The following is a 21051-nucleotide window of genomic DNA, read 5'->3' on the forward strand; positions in this document are numbered from 1 at the left end:
TGACATCTGATATGTACATCCATTTTAATACCAAGGCGGGGTCGATTTTTGAGTCCCCTTTCTGCCCCACAGTCTCAATCAGATTACATTATGAAACTACCTACATATCATTTATATACCACCACTATTGTGTCAGTTCGTTATAAGTCTCGACTTGAAACTTGTCATTATAAATAGTTCCAGTCTCATACTAGTTACCTAGTTAGTTACTTGTCTCTTGAAATCTTAGCATTTCTTGTCTAACAAACTTGTGAGGGGCATAACAAAACGTCACCCTCTCCCCCTTTTCTCTCTAATGTAAACTGGTCCAAGTCAGCGCAGTTTCATACCTAATCATCTAACTACCTAGGTACTAGCCATTCCAGAAGTCCATCCCGTAGCGCCATTAGTCAGTTACACGATAAAACGTAGAGTATGTGGTACATGGCATACCCAAATCAGTTTAGGTAGCTTGAGTCCAAGCTTATTTGACCCCTGCAGCTTTCATTCTCTCAAAGCACTGCCTATAAGCCTCGTGGACCTCAGGCACCGAGTAGTCATACTCCTTCAACTTCTTTTCCAGTTTCTCCGTGTCTAACAAACAATTGCTGCGGCCAGCCTTGATCACCTTGGCCTGCTCCTCCACGGTGAAGTTCTTCCACGTGAAGCCTGGACGTACTATATCTCTGAAGAGCGTCAATACTTCGTTATGGCTGATGGCGCCTGGGTTGGTGAAGTTATAAACCCCCGTGTCGTTATGTTCTGCCAACAGGATAGATGCCGGCAGAAGGTCAGTTAGAATCGTGTTGCTGTTCGGGATATCAACCACGCGCTCGTACTTGCTAATCTTGGTGACAAAGTTACGTGGATGTAGATCATCTGACACCGGCATACGCAAGCGGAGGATCAAGCAGTTTGCGTAATATTTTATAACCTAGGGATCGTGTAAGCAAACCGTTCCTAGACAACAAGCCGTATGTTGATACTATCATCTCACCTCCTCAACGTGGCCTTTGGTCTCAGAATAGAAGCTACCCGTGAAATTCGTCTGGTCCGTCTCCTTGAACCCGGGACCACCGATCGGGTGGGCGTCGTCGTAGTGGTAGATGCATCCGGTGGCAAACACGGTACAATGAATACCAGCAAGGAAGCAGCAATCGGCCAAGTTCAACGTCCCGATAACATTCGAGCGAATCGTGTCCTCTTTATGATCTTCACACCAATCGACGTTGGGGCGGCCGGTACATCCCGCACAGTTTAGTACATGAGTAGGTTTGATCGTATCTAACTCTGCCTTCACGGCCGCCCGATCTTCCATACGGATGGTCGTCCTGAAGACTTCCTTGCCTTGACTTTTGAGAAGCTTCTCGAGATGACCCGCAATCCATCCCCTACCACCCCAAATAAGGAATCTGTTTTCTCTAGATCCATTGGCCGTCGCCATGGCCGATATGCTATTCTTCAGCGTTGAAGTTCTGGGTCGGCGTAGTTGATATAAAAGACACGTAGACAGGGGGGGCAAAAAGAACAATCCCCTTGAACTTAAAGCGTGAGGATTAAGGAGTAGTGGGGTTTCGCAACGATGAATTTAAGAAAAGGAAAAAGAATAATGATAATGTTAAATGATGAATTTTATAGTTCATCAATTATTAATCGCAGCTTCTTGTTTTTTTGCAAAAATTAGAAGTTACGGTATAAGTTATTAAGTTAATATAGGTACGGCAAGTACGACACACGGGCAGTACTGATTAGGGGTCGTCACTACCCCTTCTAGCAATTGTACAATTACTGCTTTCAGGAGTTTTTACGAAGTAGGAGGGGCAAAATTGTCTTGGTGATGTACGTCGGGTCCGGTACGCGGGCATGTGCGCCCAAACTTTCCGGCTGATCGGCAACGTTAGGAAAGGCTCCATTCGGACAAATCTACACGCATAAAATCCATATTCATACCTATGAATTGGAAATAACTATGCAAACATTCTAATATAAACCAACAAGTTTGACAAATTATCAACGGGTTATGGTTTTAAGTCTTTAGAGAATATCGGCATTTAAATATTACTTATTAATAACCTTATTAACAACGATGACTCTTCCGTTTTTACGGGTTGTTTAAATACTATTAAACCACTTTATGTAGTTAAGATGTGTTACATTAAATCTTATCCCCAATACGGAATCTCGATTTCTGGGATTTCAACCTCTTATATCATAGTAACACGCCCGCTTCATAAGCCACCAAATCCGTCCGGAGTTCACTATCTACCGCTCCCCTAGCCAAGATCTGTACAACTATGTAAGGTAATTCTTGAGCAAATGGTTGGAGAATATAGGTAAGTACGCACCAATGCCCTGTGGAGGAAGCTTACGGTAACGGTGTGCCGCGCTTGCTCAATAAGTATGTACAAAAGCGTACCTGCATGGTTTATATGGACATGGCTGAAGTGCTAGCGCACGCGCGTATAAATATTACACTATAACTAGATATAGAATTGAAACAACCTCGTTTCTTTAAGTTAAAAAAATGATGTAACTCTTATTTTCCACGCACTTATGCCTGTGCATACCTAGGAGGTACCTAAGCAGCTAAGGTATTGTACATAGGTACACGTCCGACGTATGCATCCACTAAACTCAGCGCTCATACCCCGCAGTGGAGTTTTTCCAACCAGATGTGCTGAGCTAAGTTCTTTTTTTCAGCAAAGTCCAGACAGACCTGAGCTTTGTCGCCTCGCTTGCTCTTAGTGGGCTGATAAATTCGTGCTTTGATTCGCTATTCCCAATTGCTGGGGTCCTCGAAATTGGATGTGGGGACGGACTTTTTAGTTTCTTCCCGGCAATATTTTCTACATGGTGTCAGTCCCCAAAAAGTAAAAAAGTAAACTTGATTTTTTAGAAAACACATACACTTCTGTTTCGTACCAAAACGCCGTTTCCGTCCCGATCATCAATATATCTAGTCTACTATATAATATTAATTCCTTTCGCCATGTTGTCCTGAACAACCACTGCTCTCCTTTCATTATCACTCCTTCACCATCGCGTTGTGCTCACCCCAAAGTTTTATACCCGGTCTATTCACACCGACACCTCCCCCTTAATTACTCTCACACTATTCACACTATTCTCCCATATACCGCTTAATAGATCCATCCAACTGCAAAAATGGGTGGCCTCGGCGAGGTTCTGTATTACTTATTCCACCCGAACCAGCTACGGTCGATCGTACAATGGTAAGATCGCTCCTATTCCTATTCATCACCTATCCTCCCTAGTATACCTTTCACTAACCCAAACCTTTACCTTGTAGGAAAGTTTGGCATGAGCCGGTTCATAAGCGTGATCCCGCCAAGGAGGCTCCCACTCTGCGATCATGTTTTCACTTTCTGAACTTGACTAGCCGCAGCTTTTCCGCTGTCATTCAAGAGCTACAACCTGAAATGCTGGTCCCCATCGCCCTGTTTTATCTCGTGCTAAGGGGATTGGACACCATCGAGGATGACATGACCATTCCGATAAAGACAAAAGAGCCTATGTTACGCGAGTTCGACAAGTACTTGAAAATTGATGGCTGGAACTTCAATGGAAGTGGCCCTAACGAGAAGGATCGTGAGCTCCTCGTTCACTTCGACGATGTGATCGCAGAGCTAAAGAAGATCGACAAGAAGTATTATGATATCATTGAAGATATCACCGTTAAGATGGGTAATGGTATGGCCGACTACGCCGTGAACGCTGAATTCCAAGAAGGCGTCAAGTCGCTTGAGCAGTATGAGGAATACTGCCATTACGTCGCTGGTCTGGTCGGGGAAGGCCTGACTCGCATCTTCGTACAAGGCAATACGGCGAACCCTGCTTTACTCGACCGTATGGAGCTGTCTGAGAGTATGGGTCAGTTCTTACAAAAGACCAATATCATCCGCGATGTGCACGAGGATTTTGAAGATAAGCGTAGATTCTGGCCTAAGGACGTCTGGAGCAAGTATGTTGATAACTGGGATGACTTGTTTAACCCAAAGTACCGTACACAGGCTCTCCAGTGCAGTTCTGAGATGGTTCTCAACGCCTTAAAGCATGCCGACGAATGCCTATTTTACATGGCCGGCATCAAGGAGCAAAGCGTCTTCAACTTTGTCGCAATTCCGCAGACCATGGCTATCGCCACCCTTGAGCTCGTCTTTCAAAATCCCAAGATCTTCTATAGTCACATCAAGATAACGAAGGGTGACGCTTGCAACCTAATGATGCAATCAACGCAGAACCTGCGAGTCGTCTGCGAAGTATTCAAGGGTTATGCAAGGAGGATAGCGAAGAAGAACGACCCAAGAGACCCTCACTACCTTGAGATAAGTGTAGCTTGTGGCAAGGTGAGCCACACCTCCATACCTCCCCGTCGCTAGAGCTAATCATCGCTGACTCAACCTGAATAGATCGAGCAATTCATTGAAACTCTATTCCCAACGCAAGACGCAAAGAAGCTACAGGCCGTGCAGGAAGCGGAGGGAGAGGTACAAAACGCTGCCTCGAATGATTTCTGGGAAGCCTTATTATTGGTCGGATCTGTTGCATTCGTGCTTCTATTGGTTTCCAGTCTTATGGTACGTGATACGCCCACGCAAGTCTCGTTCGTCAGAGTTAAAACTAACAAAATACAAATAGCTTGGTTTAGCGTGGTTTATGGGAGCGAGGTTTGACGTGATTTTCGATAAAGAAGCCGCATCTAGTTTAAGAGATGCGGCCAAGGCGACAGCCACGACAACCACGACACTACTAGCTCACGAGGAGTTATAACGGATATATTAACCGACATGACGCCGAAAGGTGTATGATAACGTAAGTGGCGCTGGTAGGACTTCGGAGGGTCGCCGTTTAGTATATCATGTTTAATGCGGCAAGGCGTGACAGACCATGCTACGAGATGATGAAGCATCCCCTTTATAATCCTTACTAATATACACATACTAATATTGTAACTGATGCATATCCTTCGTTGTACGATATGTCCAATGCCCTCATCCAGGAATAGTCTAAGAGGCGAGGAACAACAAGCACGGATGTCAAATTACAGTCCAGTCTTTCTCAATGACTGCGGCTGTGCCGAGAAGTGCTGATATTAAAATTATGACGAGGAGTACCGGGTCCATTGTGGCTCGTAGGCACATGGCGGGCTTTGAACCTGATCAATTCCCAGATAGGGTTCCCCGTCGTGGATCGCCAACATAATACCTTTTGATACCTTTGACAGAGTTATGACATGGTTGGAAGTATCCCCTTGGGACTAGTGGTGACGGAACTATAACGCGAATCACAATAACCCTTCTACTAGCTAATCCCATGTCATGATGCATGATGACACTGACAATCGAGCTATAACCTCAGCGTTTTAATATTCAGCTTTAGCATTTCTCAACTAATACAAGATGTTATTCTTTCCACCTAAATCACTATCTACAACAATAATTAAGCCTGTAACCTGTTAAAAAGTTCTCATCCACGTAACAATGTCACGAAATGTATGTATCACAGCTGCGGAGGGCCAAACTGGCCATTTAATTGCCAACTTACTGCTTCGACAAGACGAATACCAGGACATCGGCAAGGTAGATTCGGTGGTTGGCCTAACACTACACCCGCGACACCATCATGTAAAGGAGCTACAATCCCTGGGTGCTAAAATCGTTCATCATGTTCCCGGACGAGAGAAAGTCGTGGCGAATACGCTCAGGGAGACGGGCTGCGATACTATCTGTCTAGTTCCGCCGGCGCATAAGGATAAGCATGATATCTGCGTCGAACTAATCCGGGCCGCGAAGAGGGCTGGTATACAAAATGTACTGTTCATCAGCTCTGCAGGCGCCGACTACGCGGATCCCAGACGTCAGCCTCATCTGAGGGAGTTCATCGAGCTTGAGAGTCTGGTCCTGTCTACTAAGGGGGACTCGTCAGCTCCGCTTGGACATTCACCCTGCATAATCAGGTATGTACGCGTGTTCTCGTCGCGGTAGAGCGTTGTACTGACGTGATAGACAGAGCAGGTTTCTATGCTGAGAACATACTTCTCTATGCGCCCCAAGCACAGTCCGAGGGCGATCTCACATTACCCATTGGGAAGGAACATAAGTTTGCCCCAGTAGCTCTCGGTGTATGAAACCTAGTGCTGTGAATTTATCTCTTTTGCTCGTGTGTAGCTAATATTGTATAGGATGTTGCTCAGGTCGCCGCCCACGTGTTATCGGGCAAAGGCCCGCACGGCTTCGACGATAGACACCGCGGTCAGATGATGATCGTTACTGGTAAGTCATGTCACGAACGATTTCGCCTTGTAGTCAACTCGAGCAAGGAGAACTAACGATGTTCGATAATCCAGGCCCAGAACTATGCGCGGGCGAAGAACTCGCCACGGCAGCGAGTACCGCCCTGGACAGCCCGATGAAATTCGAAGATATTTCACCGTAAGTTCTCTCTCACATATCTAATCCATTCGTTAATCCATATTTACCCTCCCTCTCTTCTTCACATGCATCTATAACTTAACTAAACATCCCAACCACCAAGAGCGGAAGCAAGGAGAACCCTCAAGGCACAAGCCTCCGAGGTCGACGAGTCGGAGAAGGAGTACCTCCTCGAGTACTATAGCCTGGTACGCGAGGGCAAGACGAATTACATCGCGACGACGGCGTTCCACGACGTCACGGGGAACTACCCGAAGAAGCCGACGGATTTCTTCAAGATGTACTCGGAGGATTTAAGGCCGAAGAAGAAGGTTAAGAAGGACCATTCGTGATATTGTGTCTATTGTGTCTATTGTGTTTAAAGTAATAGCTACCTAGCTACCTAGCCCTTACTTCGTGTGCGATTGGGTTTTCTATTAGTTATGCTATCTAGGCCAGGTACTACGCGATGCCACGATAGGGTCTCATCGTATTATACCTCGGAAATACGTGCCGAGAGAAGACGAGGGGGACAAGAAGGCGTTAACTACCTATATGTACATACGCGTATTAATCTTGGTGTTTTCTATAGGTCTCAATATAGGTTTCAATACTAACTACTCGATATAACATCTTGTTCACAATGATCATACTAACTACGACTTCTAACTAGCCACGAAACGTAGCCAACGTAAGCATCTATGAGACAACATGAATAAACACCGATATACAATCTTACCGCGATGAACATGACATTGTATGACGGTAGGGCTTGCTCGTCTCACGATCTGTTCCCAGGATGAAGACGATAAAAGAACTGATTGGTGGAATATGTTCGAGACGGTGGCGGCGGGCTTGCCAAGATACGTTTCATCCTCAACGGTCTCAGGCCCTTAGAAACTAACATCTTGGCTTCAATATCCCGTCTCACGTCCCGCAGCGTATTGCGTAAGCCCCGAGGGTTGCTTGGCGGCAGCTGCTTGGAGGTCGGGTCTACCCGGGCTCGTATAACATATTACCATCGCTTACCTCGATATCCACACACGGAGTCACGCCCGCTTTTCTTACCGTCTTGAAATTATGTGCTTGCAAGATGTATATTATAGTAGTTCCGTTATGGATCAGAAAGGGGGATGTATCATACAGAGTTATGCCCGTTGTTTTTCATCTCACTTAAATCAAGTTGGGGGGACCTTATTTGAACATGTTTATCGCTGAAGTTGATTATATACTGATAGAACATCTACCGACCCAAATATACACAATATTGATGCAGCGACAAGAAATCGCTTGAACCGCTAGCTCGTCCGTAGAACATCTTGTCATCTTCTCTATAATGCATGGTCGCTCATCTATTTTAAGCATAACATCTCGCTGCGCTATCCACACGTATATATCCTTCCCAGATGAGAAATAAAAATGAGTATAAACAAGGCCCCAACGTTCGCCTCTCGTTAAAAATCGCTATATGTAGTATTAATTCATGCTTCGCTAGATGCTGGTAACCATGTGTGCTGGTATGAGGTACGTGTAGAAAGCGATGGGGCGAGGTCATCCAACTTTGAATCGAAACACCCCGTGAATCATCAGACGTGCAGAACATCACGCACTGAATTATTATAGGTTGCCGTTGTTGGCGATGACATTGGTGGTACCCTTGATATTCCGTCCGACAGTGGCACCCGAAGCAGCACCCAGTTCCTTGATACGGTCCGAAACGGCAGTAGCGTCAGTGAGGCCCTCAAGGGACATGAGGTAGGCCGCGAGACCGGCGATATGCGGGGACGCTAGAGTCTTTGTTAGATATTTCTTTAGATAGCTATTGAACCTATTATATTGGCTAGGAATTGGGGCGTGGGAACATACCCATGGAAGTACCGCTCAGAGTCTCGGTAGCCTGATTGCTAGAAATACCGACACTCTCGACATCAACACCAGGAGCATAGACATCGACAAAGCTGCCGAAGTTGCTGAAGCTAGCGCGTTGGTCGTTGGTCTGGTCGATGGCACCGACGGTGATGGCATTGGGGCTGCTTGCGGGGGAGACGTTGGTGGCATCCTGAGCCTCATTTCCGGCAGCGACAACAGGAACAACACCATTGGAAAAGAGGCGCTCAATGGCGTCGTTAACGGCCTGAGAAGCGGGTCCACCAAGAGACATGTTCATCACAGACTTTCCCTTCTTAGCGTCCGAAGCAACAAAGTTGAGACCGTCGATCACATCGGCGTTAGTACCACTACCTTGGGCGTCTAGAACCTTGACGCCAACCAACTGCACGTTCTTCGCCACTCCGAATGTCGCACCGCCGACGGTACCTGCGACGTGGCTACCGTGACCATTCAAATCCGTAGCCTATAATTAACCCGTTAGCTTAAGTCCTGCGGTGCCATAACATGATGCTGAAATCAGCGTTATAGTAGGAGGGATTAATGCTATACCTCTTCTTCCTCGACGGCGTTGAACCCCATAACAGCTCGTCCCTGGAAATCCTCGTGCGTTACCATAATACCGGTATCAACAATGTACGCCGTGATATTCTCGCCAGCAGCTGCATCATCGAACACGTAACCCTGTCCTCCAGCCGCAGCATGGCTTAGACGGACCAGACCAGTAGGCGCGTTTGACTGGTTCACAAGGCGGGAGGACTTGACATAGGTGTTGGCTTCGACGTACTTAACCATAGACAAGTTGTTCATCTCACTCATCATGAGATCATCTGAGTCTAGGGCCATAGCACGCCAGCCTGACATGGCGAATGTACGGACTCTTGTGGAGAGGAGCTGACCGGCAAGCCCACGCTTGTTCAGGTTACGCTTCTTGACGGCTACCTTAACAGACGCTTGGTGCTGGTCGATTTCATCGTCGGTATAGTTCTTGTGGTAGACGACGATGTATGAGTTGGGAACTATATCTTTTGCACCTGGGTTGCTGACAAAGGCGGCTACAGCGTTGGATATAGTATTACCTATTACTTTACTAACTCCTGAAATGTCTGAAGAATCTGAAGAAGTCGTCGCAGGCGCAGATGCAGAAGGTCGCCATAAATTCAAAGGGCTTGCGACTGCTCCCAACGGAGCAAGGGCGAGGAGAGAGGTTAAAACGGTAGCGATGCTTGGAGCCATTTTGTCGATTTAGGTATGAAACTGTGAGTTTGGCCTTCTTTTTTTGTGAACTTGTCTTATTTCAACTCTCTTTGTACCAGACAAATCGAGAATGATCCAATACTGTGATATCGCTGGAAGCACCTAAAGAGTGATACGAAACCGAGGGCTTGATATGTACTTTTTTTTAATAAAAAAATGAAGGGCTACGATCGAATCACCGATCCGAAAGTAAAATTGAGAAGAAGTATGTTCAAGAGAGTGATGTGGAAAGGAAAAGGTAGAGGGTTGAAGGTAAGTCAAGGTTAAAGAGTAACGAAGACAAATAAAAATGTACCTTCACGATCCACTCTCACCCGGAGAAATACGAGAATAAAAAAACGTGGGGGGGAAATTGAGAGACGACAAGCAAACTCAAGAAGGTAAACCGGAAAAGAGATGAGAGGGCATTGTCTTTTAATAAAAGATTGTCAGGTTGGTCGCATATAAACTGCCTAGATAGGTATTAGATACGGAATCATACAATAGGCACAAATAATAACGTACCTAGGTACCCCATAAAGCACGCCCCATCAAGATCCACCCCTTAAAAGAATGTATGGGACCTAGGTAGCCTTGTAATCGGTAATGAGTAACTAGAAAATATTTCGAAGAGGCTTGTTTTGGACGTTAGCAAACCAACCCCAGTTTCCAGTTTGTAGAAGGCTGGGCAGGAATCATCATAGGCGCCAAGTACCGCCAAGTCAAACGTGAGCCCCTAGACCGCCGCGGTTGATCCTCAAATGCAGGGGTTTGGAGCGCCTTGCCGCATACTTTCGCATACTTTTGCATACTCGTCAGTTCGTCAATCCCAAACAAGGCCTTGCGACAGGCCAGCTGGGAAAGTAACAGGGTTAACTAGATGCGATCGCGGTGCAGCATCAGTAACAATAACAAACTATTATTGTAACGAGTGCGTCTTTGTGCGTCCTTGTACGTCTCTTTGCGTCCAAGAGAAGAAAGTCGTAAAAGAGAAATCGTCCAATCCGCCTCCCCACAACTTTGGTAACCATAAACCAGTAACCAGTCAGAACTAAGTCACTATTGTTAGCAAGCCCACAGCGCAAACTTCTCGTACGATCTTGACCTGTAAATATGTATTAAAGGATAGCTACCGATATCCATACTGCCTGTTATATTCCTCTGTTAAGAATTACAACTTATATGATCCTCTAGGATCGTAGAGCATCGGTGGATGTCGGGGGCGAAAGCCCATGTAGTATTATCATATGAGAGGTGTTTCCCGCCATTCTTCAGCCGCGCGCATGAACTCGACTGCGGCAAAGGTGGCAGTTATATGAATCATGTCTACCTACAAGACTATGATCGTTGGTAGAACCGACCAAACTGCTTGTAATAACAGATTGGGACGGATTTATCCGAAGTCGTCATTGATCCCTCCGAACCATAAATACCGTAAATACCGTAAATAGGCGATGGCTCCGCCGTGTTAGCCGTACACCGAGGACATCCGGAGAAGCCTTGGAGAAGCAAATATTCCTTCCGTACATACTATAGTATCTTGTACGTATTGTGCGGCTACTCCTAGCAAGTGGTGCTATTTCGGGGGAACTGGCGGATTTAGGAAAGGGTCAAATGGAATGTCCAGTGTAATCCGCAGAGTGGTCAACCCCTAACTAAAATGTACTTTGTATTCAAATGCCCGATGGAGCCAGGCCCGCAAATAAGAAACATATTGAGGGAATATTAGGGATTGCCGCGTTAAGCCGTTTAAAGTAATAGTGGATTCTCATATCTAAGGGGCGTTTCAGTAATATCAGGCTCTGGTTGGTCAGAGTATTAAATTTAAGTTAATTGAAACAATACACTTGCTAAATGATCTGCTGTGTTACATAATGGTCAAGCTGCTAGGTATGTATCGATTAAGGGTCCAGGAAGCATAACCTCTACGATAAATATAGGTATTAACATGGTGTAAACTCCACCAGCCTGCACAGTGAGTAACTACCTAGGTAAAGTATGTAATAAATACTCTACCCATCCATCCTCGCTCGACGATGCAGTTTGCTATCAGCTATGTATGCTCACTTTTACTACTTACAACTATGTATGTAAGGGACATTCGACACGTGATATTACAATCATCACCTTGCTTGAAATCGGAGGCTCAAGTAACCTCACTCGACGAGTTAAGTAGCCTACCTCCTATTGATATGCTATGATGTATATACGGATACTCATCCCATGTTATTGTTATCAATAACCATAAGACGATAAGCCCATCCATTGAATCGGCAACATACAACTAGTGCCAGATATCCATATAAGAGCAGCCGCTACATGTCATGTTTTGTAGTATCACCATTCATCCATAGCCCTAAACACCCAGACACCAAATATTCGAATGGCGGCCAGAAGGAGAGCCAGTCATGCAAGTAATCCCGATCAAATAGGATCCACTCCTAGGCAAGACTGTGTCTTGGCTTAAGCCATCGAATGAAGATCTACTGCAAGTGCCTGGTCCACTCAAAGCTTGACAACAGGCGCCAACAGACAGACAATGTAGCATATCAGCATATGTATAGCTCGTACACGTATGTAGGTTAGCGGAATCCAATACCCTGCGAAGCTGCATGAAGACATATGCACGAGTAGCAGCACATATATAACACACATCGAATATGCGTTCCCTGTACCGACATACATATGGACATACATATTACATATATGTAGGTACCTAGGTAAAATACATTATACGACAGGGAAATTGAAAAGTCCATATTAAACAAACATCGAACTTATCTCACGATAATATATAGAGGGGTAAGAGATGTTTTATAACAGGTTAGGTAACCTAATGTACCTAACCTACGAAAAGAAAAGAAAGTACCTAAGATGCGTACGTTAATGCTGACTGTTATTTAATTTTACGGTTGGGTCCCCAAAATAAAAATAAAAATGGAAGTATGCGTTGTCATAAGCGTAGGTACATAAACTACATGTACCTACCTACGAAGGTCCGGGCCAAAAGACTTGCCCATCTAGTCTTGGCAGACCACGTGTGAGTAAGAAAAGGACCGCACGGTATTATTTAAGCTGTAGTGGCCGACGCCGCTATACATACAGTGGTAAGCCGCCTAAACTTAGCGTACGGGCCGCTATCCAAATTTTAGCTTAGCAGGTAGCTGATATAATATTAATAGCAAAAGATGACGTTGAAATACGGTGCTAAGGACCTCCACATGTGCAAGACTTTTGGCCCGGACCTTCGTACATATGTACCTGTGATAATAAACATGTCTGGAACTCTGGGTGATTGATAACAGCACGTTATCTGGTAATTACCTAGAAACCCAGGGCGCTATCTCCAACTGGTACCAGTTACCCTACACCCAAACCGCTACAGTCCGATGTACCTACATTAGGTACCCAAAAGACTTTAACGGCGCGAAATGGAAAAGTCCTCTCCCCGGCAACTCTGCCCACGTCCTCTTTGCATCATCGGAAATCGCACGACGACTACTTTCATGACCTGTACCATACACATGTACAATACCATACCGAAATCTTCCAAACTTCCAATCTTCCAATCTCCCACTCCAACACCAACTCGAAAATCCCAACTCGTGAGGTGTATACACCTAGATTAGAACGAACCAGATAAAAGACTTGAATCCGGTTACGGCATACCAAGCCATCTCAATCACCGTAATCGCCATACCGCAATTACCACTCGGTTGCACGTGGTCCTTTACCATTTTGATTCTGCCACCATTCGACTCACTTCCATTTAACCCTGATTCTATTGACCTTTGCCCGATCTTCTCTAAACGCGATCCTTACAAATCGTAAGTTACGATTCGTCCATAAGTTAAGATCACATACCTTCTATTCGGCTAGACAAACTATCAGCGCCGAAATTGGCTGTTTTAACAATATCTCCTTTGTTCAGTTGATTATTACCTCTGTGACCATCTCGTTCGAATCGTCAATTCTTACACCACCGATATTCTTTCGCTGAATGTGCTTAAATACCAATTCTACTCAGCACGCCGAAACATAGCCGAGCCCTGAGGTAGACGTTAGGTAGTCGGCGGAATCTCGACAATACAGGTCATGAACGATCCCACCTCGTAGTTGTCTGAATATTTTTGATAGTCCAAAATGATCATGGTGGGCACTGGGGAGTCTGCTTCCTTTCATAATGGAGACGCTATTCCCGCTACTACATTCGAGGCTTACTCTCAGGGTCTTCATCTCCCAAGAGAACCGTACCTGCAGAGAGAGATATCTATCGACCGGGATGAAGATGAGGACACCGCAACGGTCGAATTAGCCGCTATCATGACTACTACATCAACACCCGTCACACCCGGGCCTACAAGCCCGCCTCTCGAGCCACCCAAGTCGACCGATTTCGTACCTCCAACGCGTCCCAGTAGCACTCCATTTCCCAATGCTCAGCAGGGCCAAACCAATATTCGCTGCTTAACCTGCCAACCATATCGCCCCGAATCCGACGACAGTCTGTTCTCGAGCCCAGTTTCCACTCCGGCTATCGTCGAACAAAATCCCGTCTTAACCCTAGCCCAATTACCAGCCGAGATCCACGAATGTATCCTTGACCACATATTCGGATATCGGGTTTCTACTACATCACCAAGTTCTTTCAACATCCCTAGTATGAATGCCCGAGGTTGGAGCACTGCATTGCGGCATTCGAGAAGGAAAGAGTTGTCTAACCTAGCCCTTGTCTGTGCCTCATGGAGGGATCTGATTCAGCAACGGCTTTATCGACATATCAAGCTAAAAGCAACAGTACACTGCAGTAATGAAGTTATGGAATTTTTCGTATGCCATCCTCACCTTCGAACTTACGTAAAGCATATCGAGATATGGTTTCCAGTGTTTCAACCCAAATTTCAAGCCACGAAACCAGGGGATATATCACTCGCCCTTCCCACCGTCTCTCCCGAAGGAATCGCATGCGCAACCTATGCATTACCAACTGACAACTCCACGCTCGAGGAAGTGTTCTATCTTGTGAGCATGCAGTTCCCCGAGGCGCGGGTAATGACGCTTGAGGGCGGAGAAAGGAAAAAGGCGCCACGGGTGAAATTCAACTTGGCCGGACCCGCATGGGTCACCAGAAATCTACCAGAAATTCCGTCGATTCGAACGCTTATTGTCAAAGGCCAGTGGAACATTATTCGGCAGCCCAGGGATTGGGAAGTCATCTCCCAGGCGCTACCGAACTTGGAGGAATGGCACGGGACTTATGCCAAGCCCAAATCCAAGAGCTATCTTAGTATGGCAAGCACGCTTGAGTGCCTCGATACAAAAATTACTAGTCTCAATCTCTGCCTCGAGTGTGACTATAAGAGGGAAATGGCATGTCCTCCTTACTATATGAAAGTTTGTGAGCAGCTTCACTGGTGTGAGAAATTGGCAAAAGCTACAAGTAATCTGGAGCACTTCTCTTATACCGGTCGTGTCTGTTTTGGGTTCTTCAATATGCTCTCGGGATATTCAAATCCTCGCACCACGAAACTCAAGACCATTGATATCACCGTCAAGAATTGTTGCCGGCAGAATGCTCAGTGGAACGAGTCGGGTTCGGGCATTACCGACATGCATTTTATTGCGGCTTTCGAGCAGCTCGTATTAAGTGGGATCCGGGCCCTAGAGCACTTGAAGTCCGTAGAACTACTACGGATCCGATATGTTGATATTGGTAAGTATATGTATTCTGTCTGCCGTTAAAATTTTCGTGCTGACCAGTTCCGTCCAGACTCGCCTGTCCCGCCTCTTAACCCCTATTTCATGATTGAGGACGGCTGGTGCTCTGGGGTATGGAGCGAGGACATCGTAGCAGAGATTAATCGTGTGCGCCCCGATATCCGCTTCGAGGAGATGGTGGACAGCTTCGGAGAGGTAGGCTATAATAAGGATGGTCGATTGGTTATTAACCCAGACTTTCCGAAATCACGGGTTCTCTCCCTTAAATTAGCCAACTACGCCATGCTTTCAGGTGGTATCTCAATCGTGTGAAATCTCGACGTTGTTGTTTTGTCGTCTCACGACTAGATAATCATGGCATATGGCAGAGGGGTTTTCTGCTGGCATAATGGCATAATCTAACGAGGTATATGACGATGCCCTGCTCTATGTATAAATGCAGGGAAAACGGCCATTTGTCCATAGGATAGAGGGCCGGTACATATAGAGATCATAAGCATGTAACAAAGCTGTGCAGCCGGCGCAGTGCTTGATGTACCTAAGGTGACCTAGGGGAGGACATGTGTGGGCGAATGCCCGTCCGGTTTCTAGGAGGGGAAGGACAGGTTTGAACTCTCAGGAAGTGAATAATACCCATTGCAATGGCTTTCTCTATCAACTGGCGTACCGAGTCTTTTCTCAGCTGTTTTAGCAATGTAATCTATTGCGTGGACGAGTGTAATGATGATAGAATAGTTCAATACACTAGAAGCTTAATCAGTATATAGATATCCTTCAGTTCCAAGGGCAGGTGTCTAATGTGAGTCATATTGAAATAGAAATACAGCTCACCCCCTGAAATAATGTTACTTGTTCGGACGTGTACGATACAGAATAGGGTTTCGAATTATAAATAAAATAACGCCTCTTAAAGCATCTTAACTATAACAACCTCCTAAGGCGCCAATGGATATACGCTTCAGGATCTTAGCGAAATAGTTCTAGGGTTCCGTTAAATAACATTATTACAAGGGGCGTACTGTATGACAAGGCAGTAAAGTGATAAAATTGATGTATCACATTTAGTTCAGCTCGTGGCTTCGCAGGGATACGACGAGGGGAAAGTATAACCGAGTAAGCTTATACTCATATTGCTACTTTCCCATTGCACATTGACGGGGCAAGTGAGCTGCAAGTGAGATGCTATATATAAAAATGCTACCAGGAATCGGACCTGTCTTAACTTTAATACCCCAGTGTGGAACTGGTCTTGTATTACGGGAACGTTATTGAATCTAAAAGGACTACAGGACTTCGTCTGTTTATATAGTTGGCCCTATGGGGCCCTAGGGGCCTCGTTCCTTCACTCGATGCTTTAACCGTGACTCACGATGATGACATGGACCACCTACCAACACCTAGTCAATTTAACTAGTTGATCTCCTTTCTTTTCGTACACGGCCTAAGTCGATCCAGTATTAAATCACCTCTTCCGAGCTGTCATGACATAAAATAAATATACGATAGTGTATCCTCTAAACCCAAATATGCATAGAAATTGCCGGTTCCGAATGCACCTCCATTTCCACTTACTAAAACAAGACCAAAATAAAGACTAATAGGTATGTATACATGCATTATCAACTTCCTCGTTGCTTGCTATTATTAACGTCAACTACTCTTCTCATGTTCGGGACTATAGTCTAGATCACCAATGATGGTTCCCAAGACCCAGCAGTTTACCAAGAAAAAGGCTAGAGACGATGTCCAGAGGCCAGGGATAAATGTGCTCATACCAAGAAACTCAAGGTTATAGGCTTGCTGCAACCACAACCCCTGGGTCGCGACCCAGAGACCGAGGGCTAACAGGCCAAGGCGCGGGTTACGGAAGAACGAGGAGTTTGGTAGGTATAAAGGTAAGAATACCATATACCAAAGGAAGTACTGTTCAGAAGTATCAGCTATATAGATAATAGACTTAGGGGTATACAGGACTCTACGTGGTTGAGGGATTCGCTAGAAGCGTCTATATCGGGAAGTGAAGACATGGCCTAGTATGGCAGAAGTGTTAAGAGATAAACGTACCTGGCTTGTACAGACCTTGTTAAAGGTAACAAAAGCGAAAGTCTGTGCCAACATAGTGGTTGGTAGGTCTTTCTTGGCCCCGGCTATAGGAATCAGAACTGTCGACAAGACCAGCTGCGGTAAAAATGCCACCGATTCGGCTTTGATTAGGGCAGTGCTTGGGTGCGCCGAGGTAAGGTAGAGTAGGATGTTGTATGGACTGAAGTTGTGGCGGTGGTCGATCCGGCTGACGTGATGTAGAAACGTGTGGGTGAGGAATGGCATCCCGTAAAGTGCGTACATGATAAAGTTCAAGGCTAAGAACGTGGTCAAGCTAGCAAGTGCAAGCAAGATGCGATCGGGTGTGATAAATGCCATGGCCTTGCCTAATAATGTTGCTGGCTGGGTAGTACTTTGGCCATCCTTCACTGCTTGAACATGAGAGCCTGGTCTCCTATTCATCTGCTGAGCATCCATCCACCATACAATGGCTGGCGCATAAATAAAGGGATAGATTTTGAAATGGACACCTAGCCCCAGCAATACGCCCGCAAGCGTGACTTTCTTCTCAAGCACTGCCCATAGCAGAGCCATAACTAACACCCCGAGAAGTCCCTCGGAGCTACCCCTTGTGCTGATAGTAGCCACCATGGGGTTTAATAACCAGATACTGGCGTACCTACAAGCACGATCTTCAGACATGCGCACGGCCGGTCCTCGCAGCACCTGGATAATCAAATAACCAGCTAGAATATCAGCTGCGGCGAATAGCACCTTGCCGAATGAGAACCAGAAGGTACCAGGCCATGTAGTTGGGTACAAGAGCCAGGCTAACAGGGGTGTGTAGCGGTAGGTCTCCCGAGTATATGGCGACGCCGACGCAGACGCAAAGGTAAACCGTGCAGCGTCTGTGAACACTAGGTAGTCGATATCTGTGTATTTAAGTGGCGAGTTGGCATCTTGCCATAGACCGTATAATAGCATAGCAGCGCGGAGTATAGTCGCAGCTGCGAAGAGAGGGAGGGGCCGCGAGATGAGAGCTCCAACTTGCGACGCCATCTTTTCAAAGTACAGGCGTATATACGGCCTCTTCTTCGGATATGATTCTTTTGCCCCGGCAGAGAAGTCTAATTAGAGGTAGACTAGGTAACCTGAAAAGTTGGGGAAGTGGCCAGCACTTGTGGGAGTAGAACAAGTTGTTCAACACTGTCTGAGTGACGATTTTAGCACAAGTGTTAACGACCCGTTAGATTCAAACATGGTCCATGCGAGAAATGGAGAAAATATATCCAGTAATGAATTCATATAATAAAAGAGATGGGAAAGTTAAAAGTTGTCCGTGACAAATGACGAAATATAAGAATGTTGTCAAGTTCAAAGTTGAAAGGGGGTATCTAATGACTGTTAATGAGAACCGGCATATCTTCGGTGAAACAATAGGTCATAGGCTACCGTCAGCTGCCTAGCTCTAATGTACCTTAGTACCTCCCTATCGATAATCAAAGTTGGAAGTTTAGATAACTACCTCCTGTTAGTGGCAATTCCATTAGTTACATGTATCGTACTTCATTCAGTACGGCACCTGATATACAATTAGACATTGTTACAGCTTCCCAAAGGAATTAAAAAATTGCCATAATAGAGGAAGCAATGTCTGAAGTAATTGTCCCCCAGAATCAGAGCCGAGCTATGGGTGGTGGCATTAAGAGAGACCATCAAGGAAAGGAGAAGGTGGCGGACAGCAGGGCTACTAGGGATATGCCTCGCAACCAGTACACTTCCATGTTCGAGACTTTTCGCGACGAATTAGACGAGCATCATGATCGCCGTATGAAAATTGGGAAGGTTTCTCGAGATGTCACAGCTCTCAGTAAGAAGATGTAAGCTAGGAAGCATTCAACCCATTTCCTTGTCTCTGATTGCTAACAGTATCATAGAATATTCTCACTACAACGGTACTACATCTATCAATATTCAAGATATTTACCCCTGACGTATATCTCACAGTGTCCGCAAGCTAAACCAGCCGCTTCCCCCTCGCATTCAAGCAGACGTCGATGAACGTCTAAAGGAGATAGCAGCGCACTTAGCTACCATCGAGTCTGACGTGACCGGGATGAACCGCTACCGTTACCCGTTGATATGTCTAGAAGAATTTGTCGAAGCAATCTCCTTCTCTCATTATCTCCAACACCAGAAGCTTCTCTCGCCGTCACAGGCCCAAGATGCCCTACCAGCTGATATAGCACTAACGGCCCCTGACTACCTATTCGGCATATTTGACTTAACCGGCGAGATGATGCGCTTCGCGACTGCTGTTACCGCACTAAGCGGAAGCATGCCGGGGTCAGGCACTAAAGGCTCCGACAATGACCGGACTATATTGAACGATCTCCAAGATGTAAGTTCCATGCTTCAGATCTGTCCGCCCGCTGGTGGAAAGCCAAACGTCTACGCCAAGAAGTTGGACATCATGATCGAGCAGGTCCGGAAGGTGGAGATAGTTGGATACGGTATCACAGTTCGAGGTAACGAGCGGCCAAAGGGCTGGATGCCGGATATGAACGAGTCTGGCGGGTTTGAGAGGGATCAGGAGGATGTGTCTATGGATTGATGCGTCGGTAGCCCCTATTCGACTCCTACCCAAAGGAACACAGCTACACTAAGACTTTTCTCTGGGCCAGAGGTGTATAATCGATTGCGTTTCCTTACCAGACACCGTCGTCGCCGAGTCGGCAGAGTAGCCATTGCCATTCAATCTGCTTTCCATCGAAGGAAGGCTGTACGAAGTAGATGCTGCGTGTTGGGCATCCTGACTGTTGTTAATGTTAGTGTGTCCTATCTCCATTCGCCCGGTGTATACCCATGCAATATGTGGTTCTACATGCACTTCATCAACGCATATCGAACAGGGAGATCAGGGGGAGCTCCACATCGTGTGAACCTCATTTTCCGAGCCCGTGATTATTCTAGGTATTTTTTATGTTCTTTTTTTTTTAAAAAAAAAAAGAAAGAAAGAAAGAAAAAAGAGGAAATAAAGGAAGAGAGCTGCCCAAGTATAATGCTGTGCTCTATATGTCTCTTTTGGTGGTGACACATCTTACTATAGGCCTAGTGGGCTACTACATTCACTTACATACCTAACGCAGCTTTAAACTACTACCAGCAACCTTAGCTAAAAATAGTAAAGCCAACACGTGCCCTGAGACTCAAGTGCATCATCTATTACTTACCTAGGCACTTGATATATTCATGTGGTGTAGAAGTGATATTCATCTTACTTCTGCAGTAAGGGCAGTAGCTATAGCGCCTATTTAAGCTGCATGTGTTTATTGATAATTACCCGAATTGACGTTGCAGGCCTCTACTTGGATTGAAATGTTGAGAACGCGCCGGTTCTCTCAATATTCAAACGGGTAAGTGTGTCAAGTTATATACCTTTACTAAGAAAGGATACAATTATATTAAACTAACACACGGCATGGCCGGTTAATACCATGCGACTAACCCATAAGGTCGATATAGACTACATTACCCCTTTTCCTTTCTACAGGGCAATTATCGACCGTATTATATGCCAATGGATTCACCGCAAGTTTAGATTCTCCGATTTTTGTTGAATGTCAATGCCGCAGTACATCTGCGATAGGAGGTCAGTCTATTATCGAGCCGCATGTCCTTTCTTTATCAGCACTGTGCCCTGACGTGTAATGTTACAGACCCTTTGTGTTATACCGTATTGACGCCGAGATGAGGC

At 45.8% G+C, this 21051-nt stretch overlaps 7 protein-coding genes across 7 annotated transcripts; 4 read left to right on the forward strand and 3 right to left on the reverse strand.

The window, feature by feature from the left end:
- Positions 1–8: 8 nt before the first annotated feature.
- On the reverse strand, positions 9–1743 carry F5Y00DRAFT_246342 (NAD(P)-binding protein). Its single transcript, XM_048009128.1, has 2 exons — positions 977–1743; positions 9–913 (listed from the first exon to the last, which is right to left on the reverse strand). The coding sequence occupies exons 1-2, from the start codon at positions 1421–1423 to the stop codon at positions 464–466; spliced, it is 897 nt and encodes a 298-aa protein (XP_047861421.1). The 5' UTR covers positions 1424–1743; the 3' UTR covers positions 9–463.
- Positions 1744–2831: 1088 nt separating this feature from the next.
- F5Y00DRAFT_168967 (farnesyl-diphosphate farnesyltransferase) lies at positions 2832–4965 on the forward strand. The gene is made up of 4 exons (XM_048004831.1): positions 2832–3212; positions 3290–4346; positions 4410–4577; positions 4639–4965. The coding sequence occupies exons 1-4, from the start codon at positions 3145–3147 to the stop codon at positions 4768–4770; spliced, it is 1425 nt and encodes a 474-aa protein (XP_047861422.1). The 5' UTR covers positions 2832–3144; the 3' UTR covers positions 4771–4965.
- On the forward strand, positions 4966–6763 carry F5Y00DRAFT_272889 (NAD(P)-binding protein; the record flags this gene model as incomplete). Its single annotated transcript, XM_048013071.1, has 5 exons — positions 4966–5956; positions 6010–6121; positions 6182–6272; positions 6347–6431; positions 6535–6763. The coding sequence occupies exons 1-5, from the start codon at positions 5481–5483 to the stop codon at positions 6761–6763; spliced, it is 993 nt and encodes a 330-aa protein (XP_047861423.1). The 5' UTR covers positions 4966–5480.
- Positions 6764–7607: 844 nt separating this feature from the next.
- Positions 7608–9711, reverse strand: F5Y00DRAFT_246345 (subtilisin-like protein). The gene is made up of 3 exons (XM_048009129.1): positions 8850–9711; positions 8277–8763; positions 7608–8197 (listed from the first exon to the last, which is right to left on the reverse strand). Exons 1-3 carry the CDS (start codon positions 9531–9533, stop codon positions 8028–8030), a joined length of 1341 nt encoding a protein of 446 aa, XP_047861424.1. The 5' UTR covers positions 9534–9711; the 3' UTR covers positions 7608–8027.
- A 3965-nt stretch (positions 9712–13676) lies between these two features.
- Positions 13677–15563, forward strand: F5Y00DRAFT_265591 (uncharacterized protein; the record flags this gene model as incomplete). Its single annotated transcript, XM_048011811.1, has 2 exons — positions 13677–15246; positions 15304–15563. 2 exons carry the CDS (start codon positions 13677–13679, stop codon positions 15561–15563), a joined length of 1830 nt encoding a protein of 609 aa, XP_047861425.1.
- Positions 15564–16755: 1192 nt separating this feature from the next.
- Positions 16756–18449, reverse strand: F5Y00DRAFT_169062 (glycosyltransferase family 50 protein). The gene is made up of 2 exons (XM_048004832.1): positions 17316–18449; positions 16756–17174 (listed from the first exon to the last, which is right to left on the reverse strand). Exons 1-2 carry the CDS (start codon positions 18351–18353, stop codon positions 16902–16904), a joined length of 1311 nt encoding a protein of 436 aa, XP_047861426.1. The 5' UTR covers positions 18354–18449; the 3' UTR covers positions 16756–16901.
- A 405-nt stretch (positions 18450–18854) lies between these two features.
- F5Y00DRAFT_246354 (Translin) lies at positions 18855–20355 on the forward strand. Its single transcript, XM_048009130.1, has 3 exons — positions 18855–19174; positions 19232–19249; positions 19302–20355. Exons 1-3 carry the CDS (start codon positions 18945–18947, stop codon positions 19906–19908), a joined length of 855 nt encoding a protein of 284 aa, XP_047861427.1. The 5' UTR covers positions 18855–18944; the 3' UTR covers positions 19909–20355.
- The last annotated feature ends 696 nt before the right edge of the window (positions 20356–21051 follow it).

Source organism: Daldinia vernicosa (genome assembly GCF_022497035.1).
Source record: "Daldinia vernicosa strain CBS 139.73 unplaced genomic scaffold F5Y00scaffold_56, whole genome shotgun sequence".
In the NCBI taxonomy this organism is placed as follows: domain Eukaryota; kingdom Fungi; phylum Ascomycota; class Sordariomycetes; order Xylariales; family Hypoxylaceae; genus Daldinia; species Daldinia vernicosa.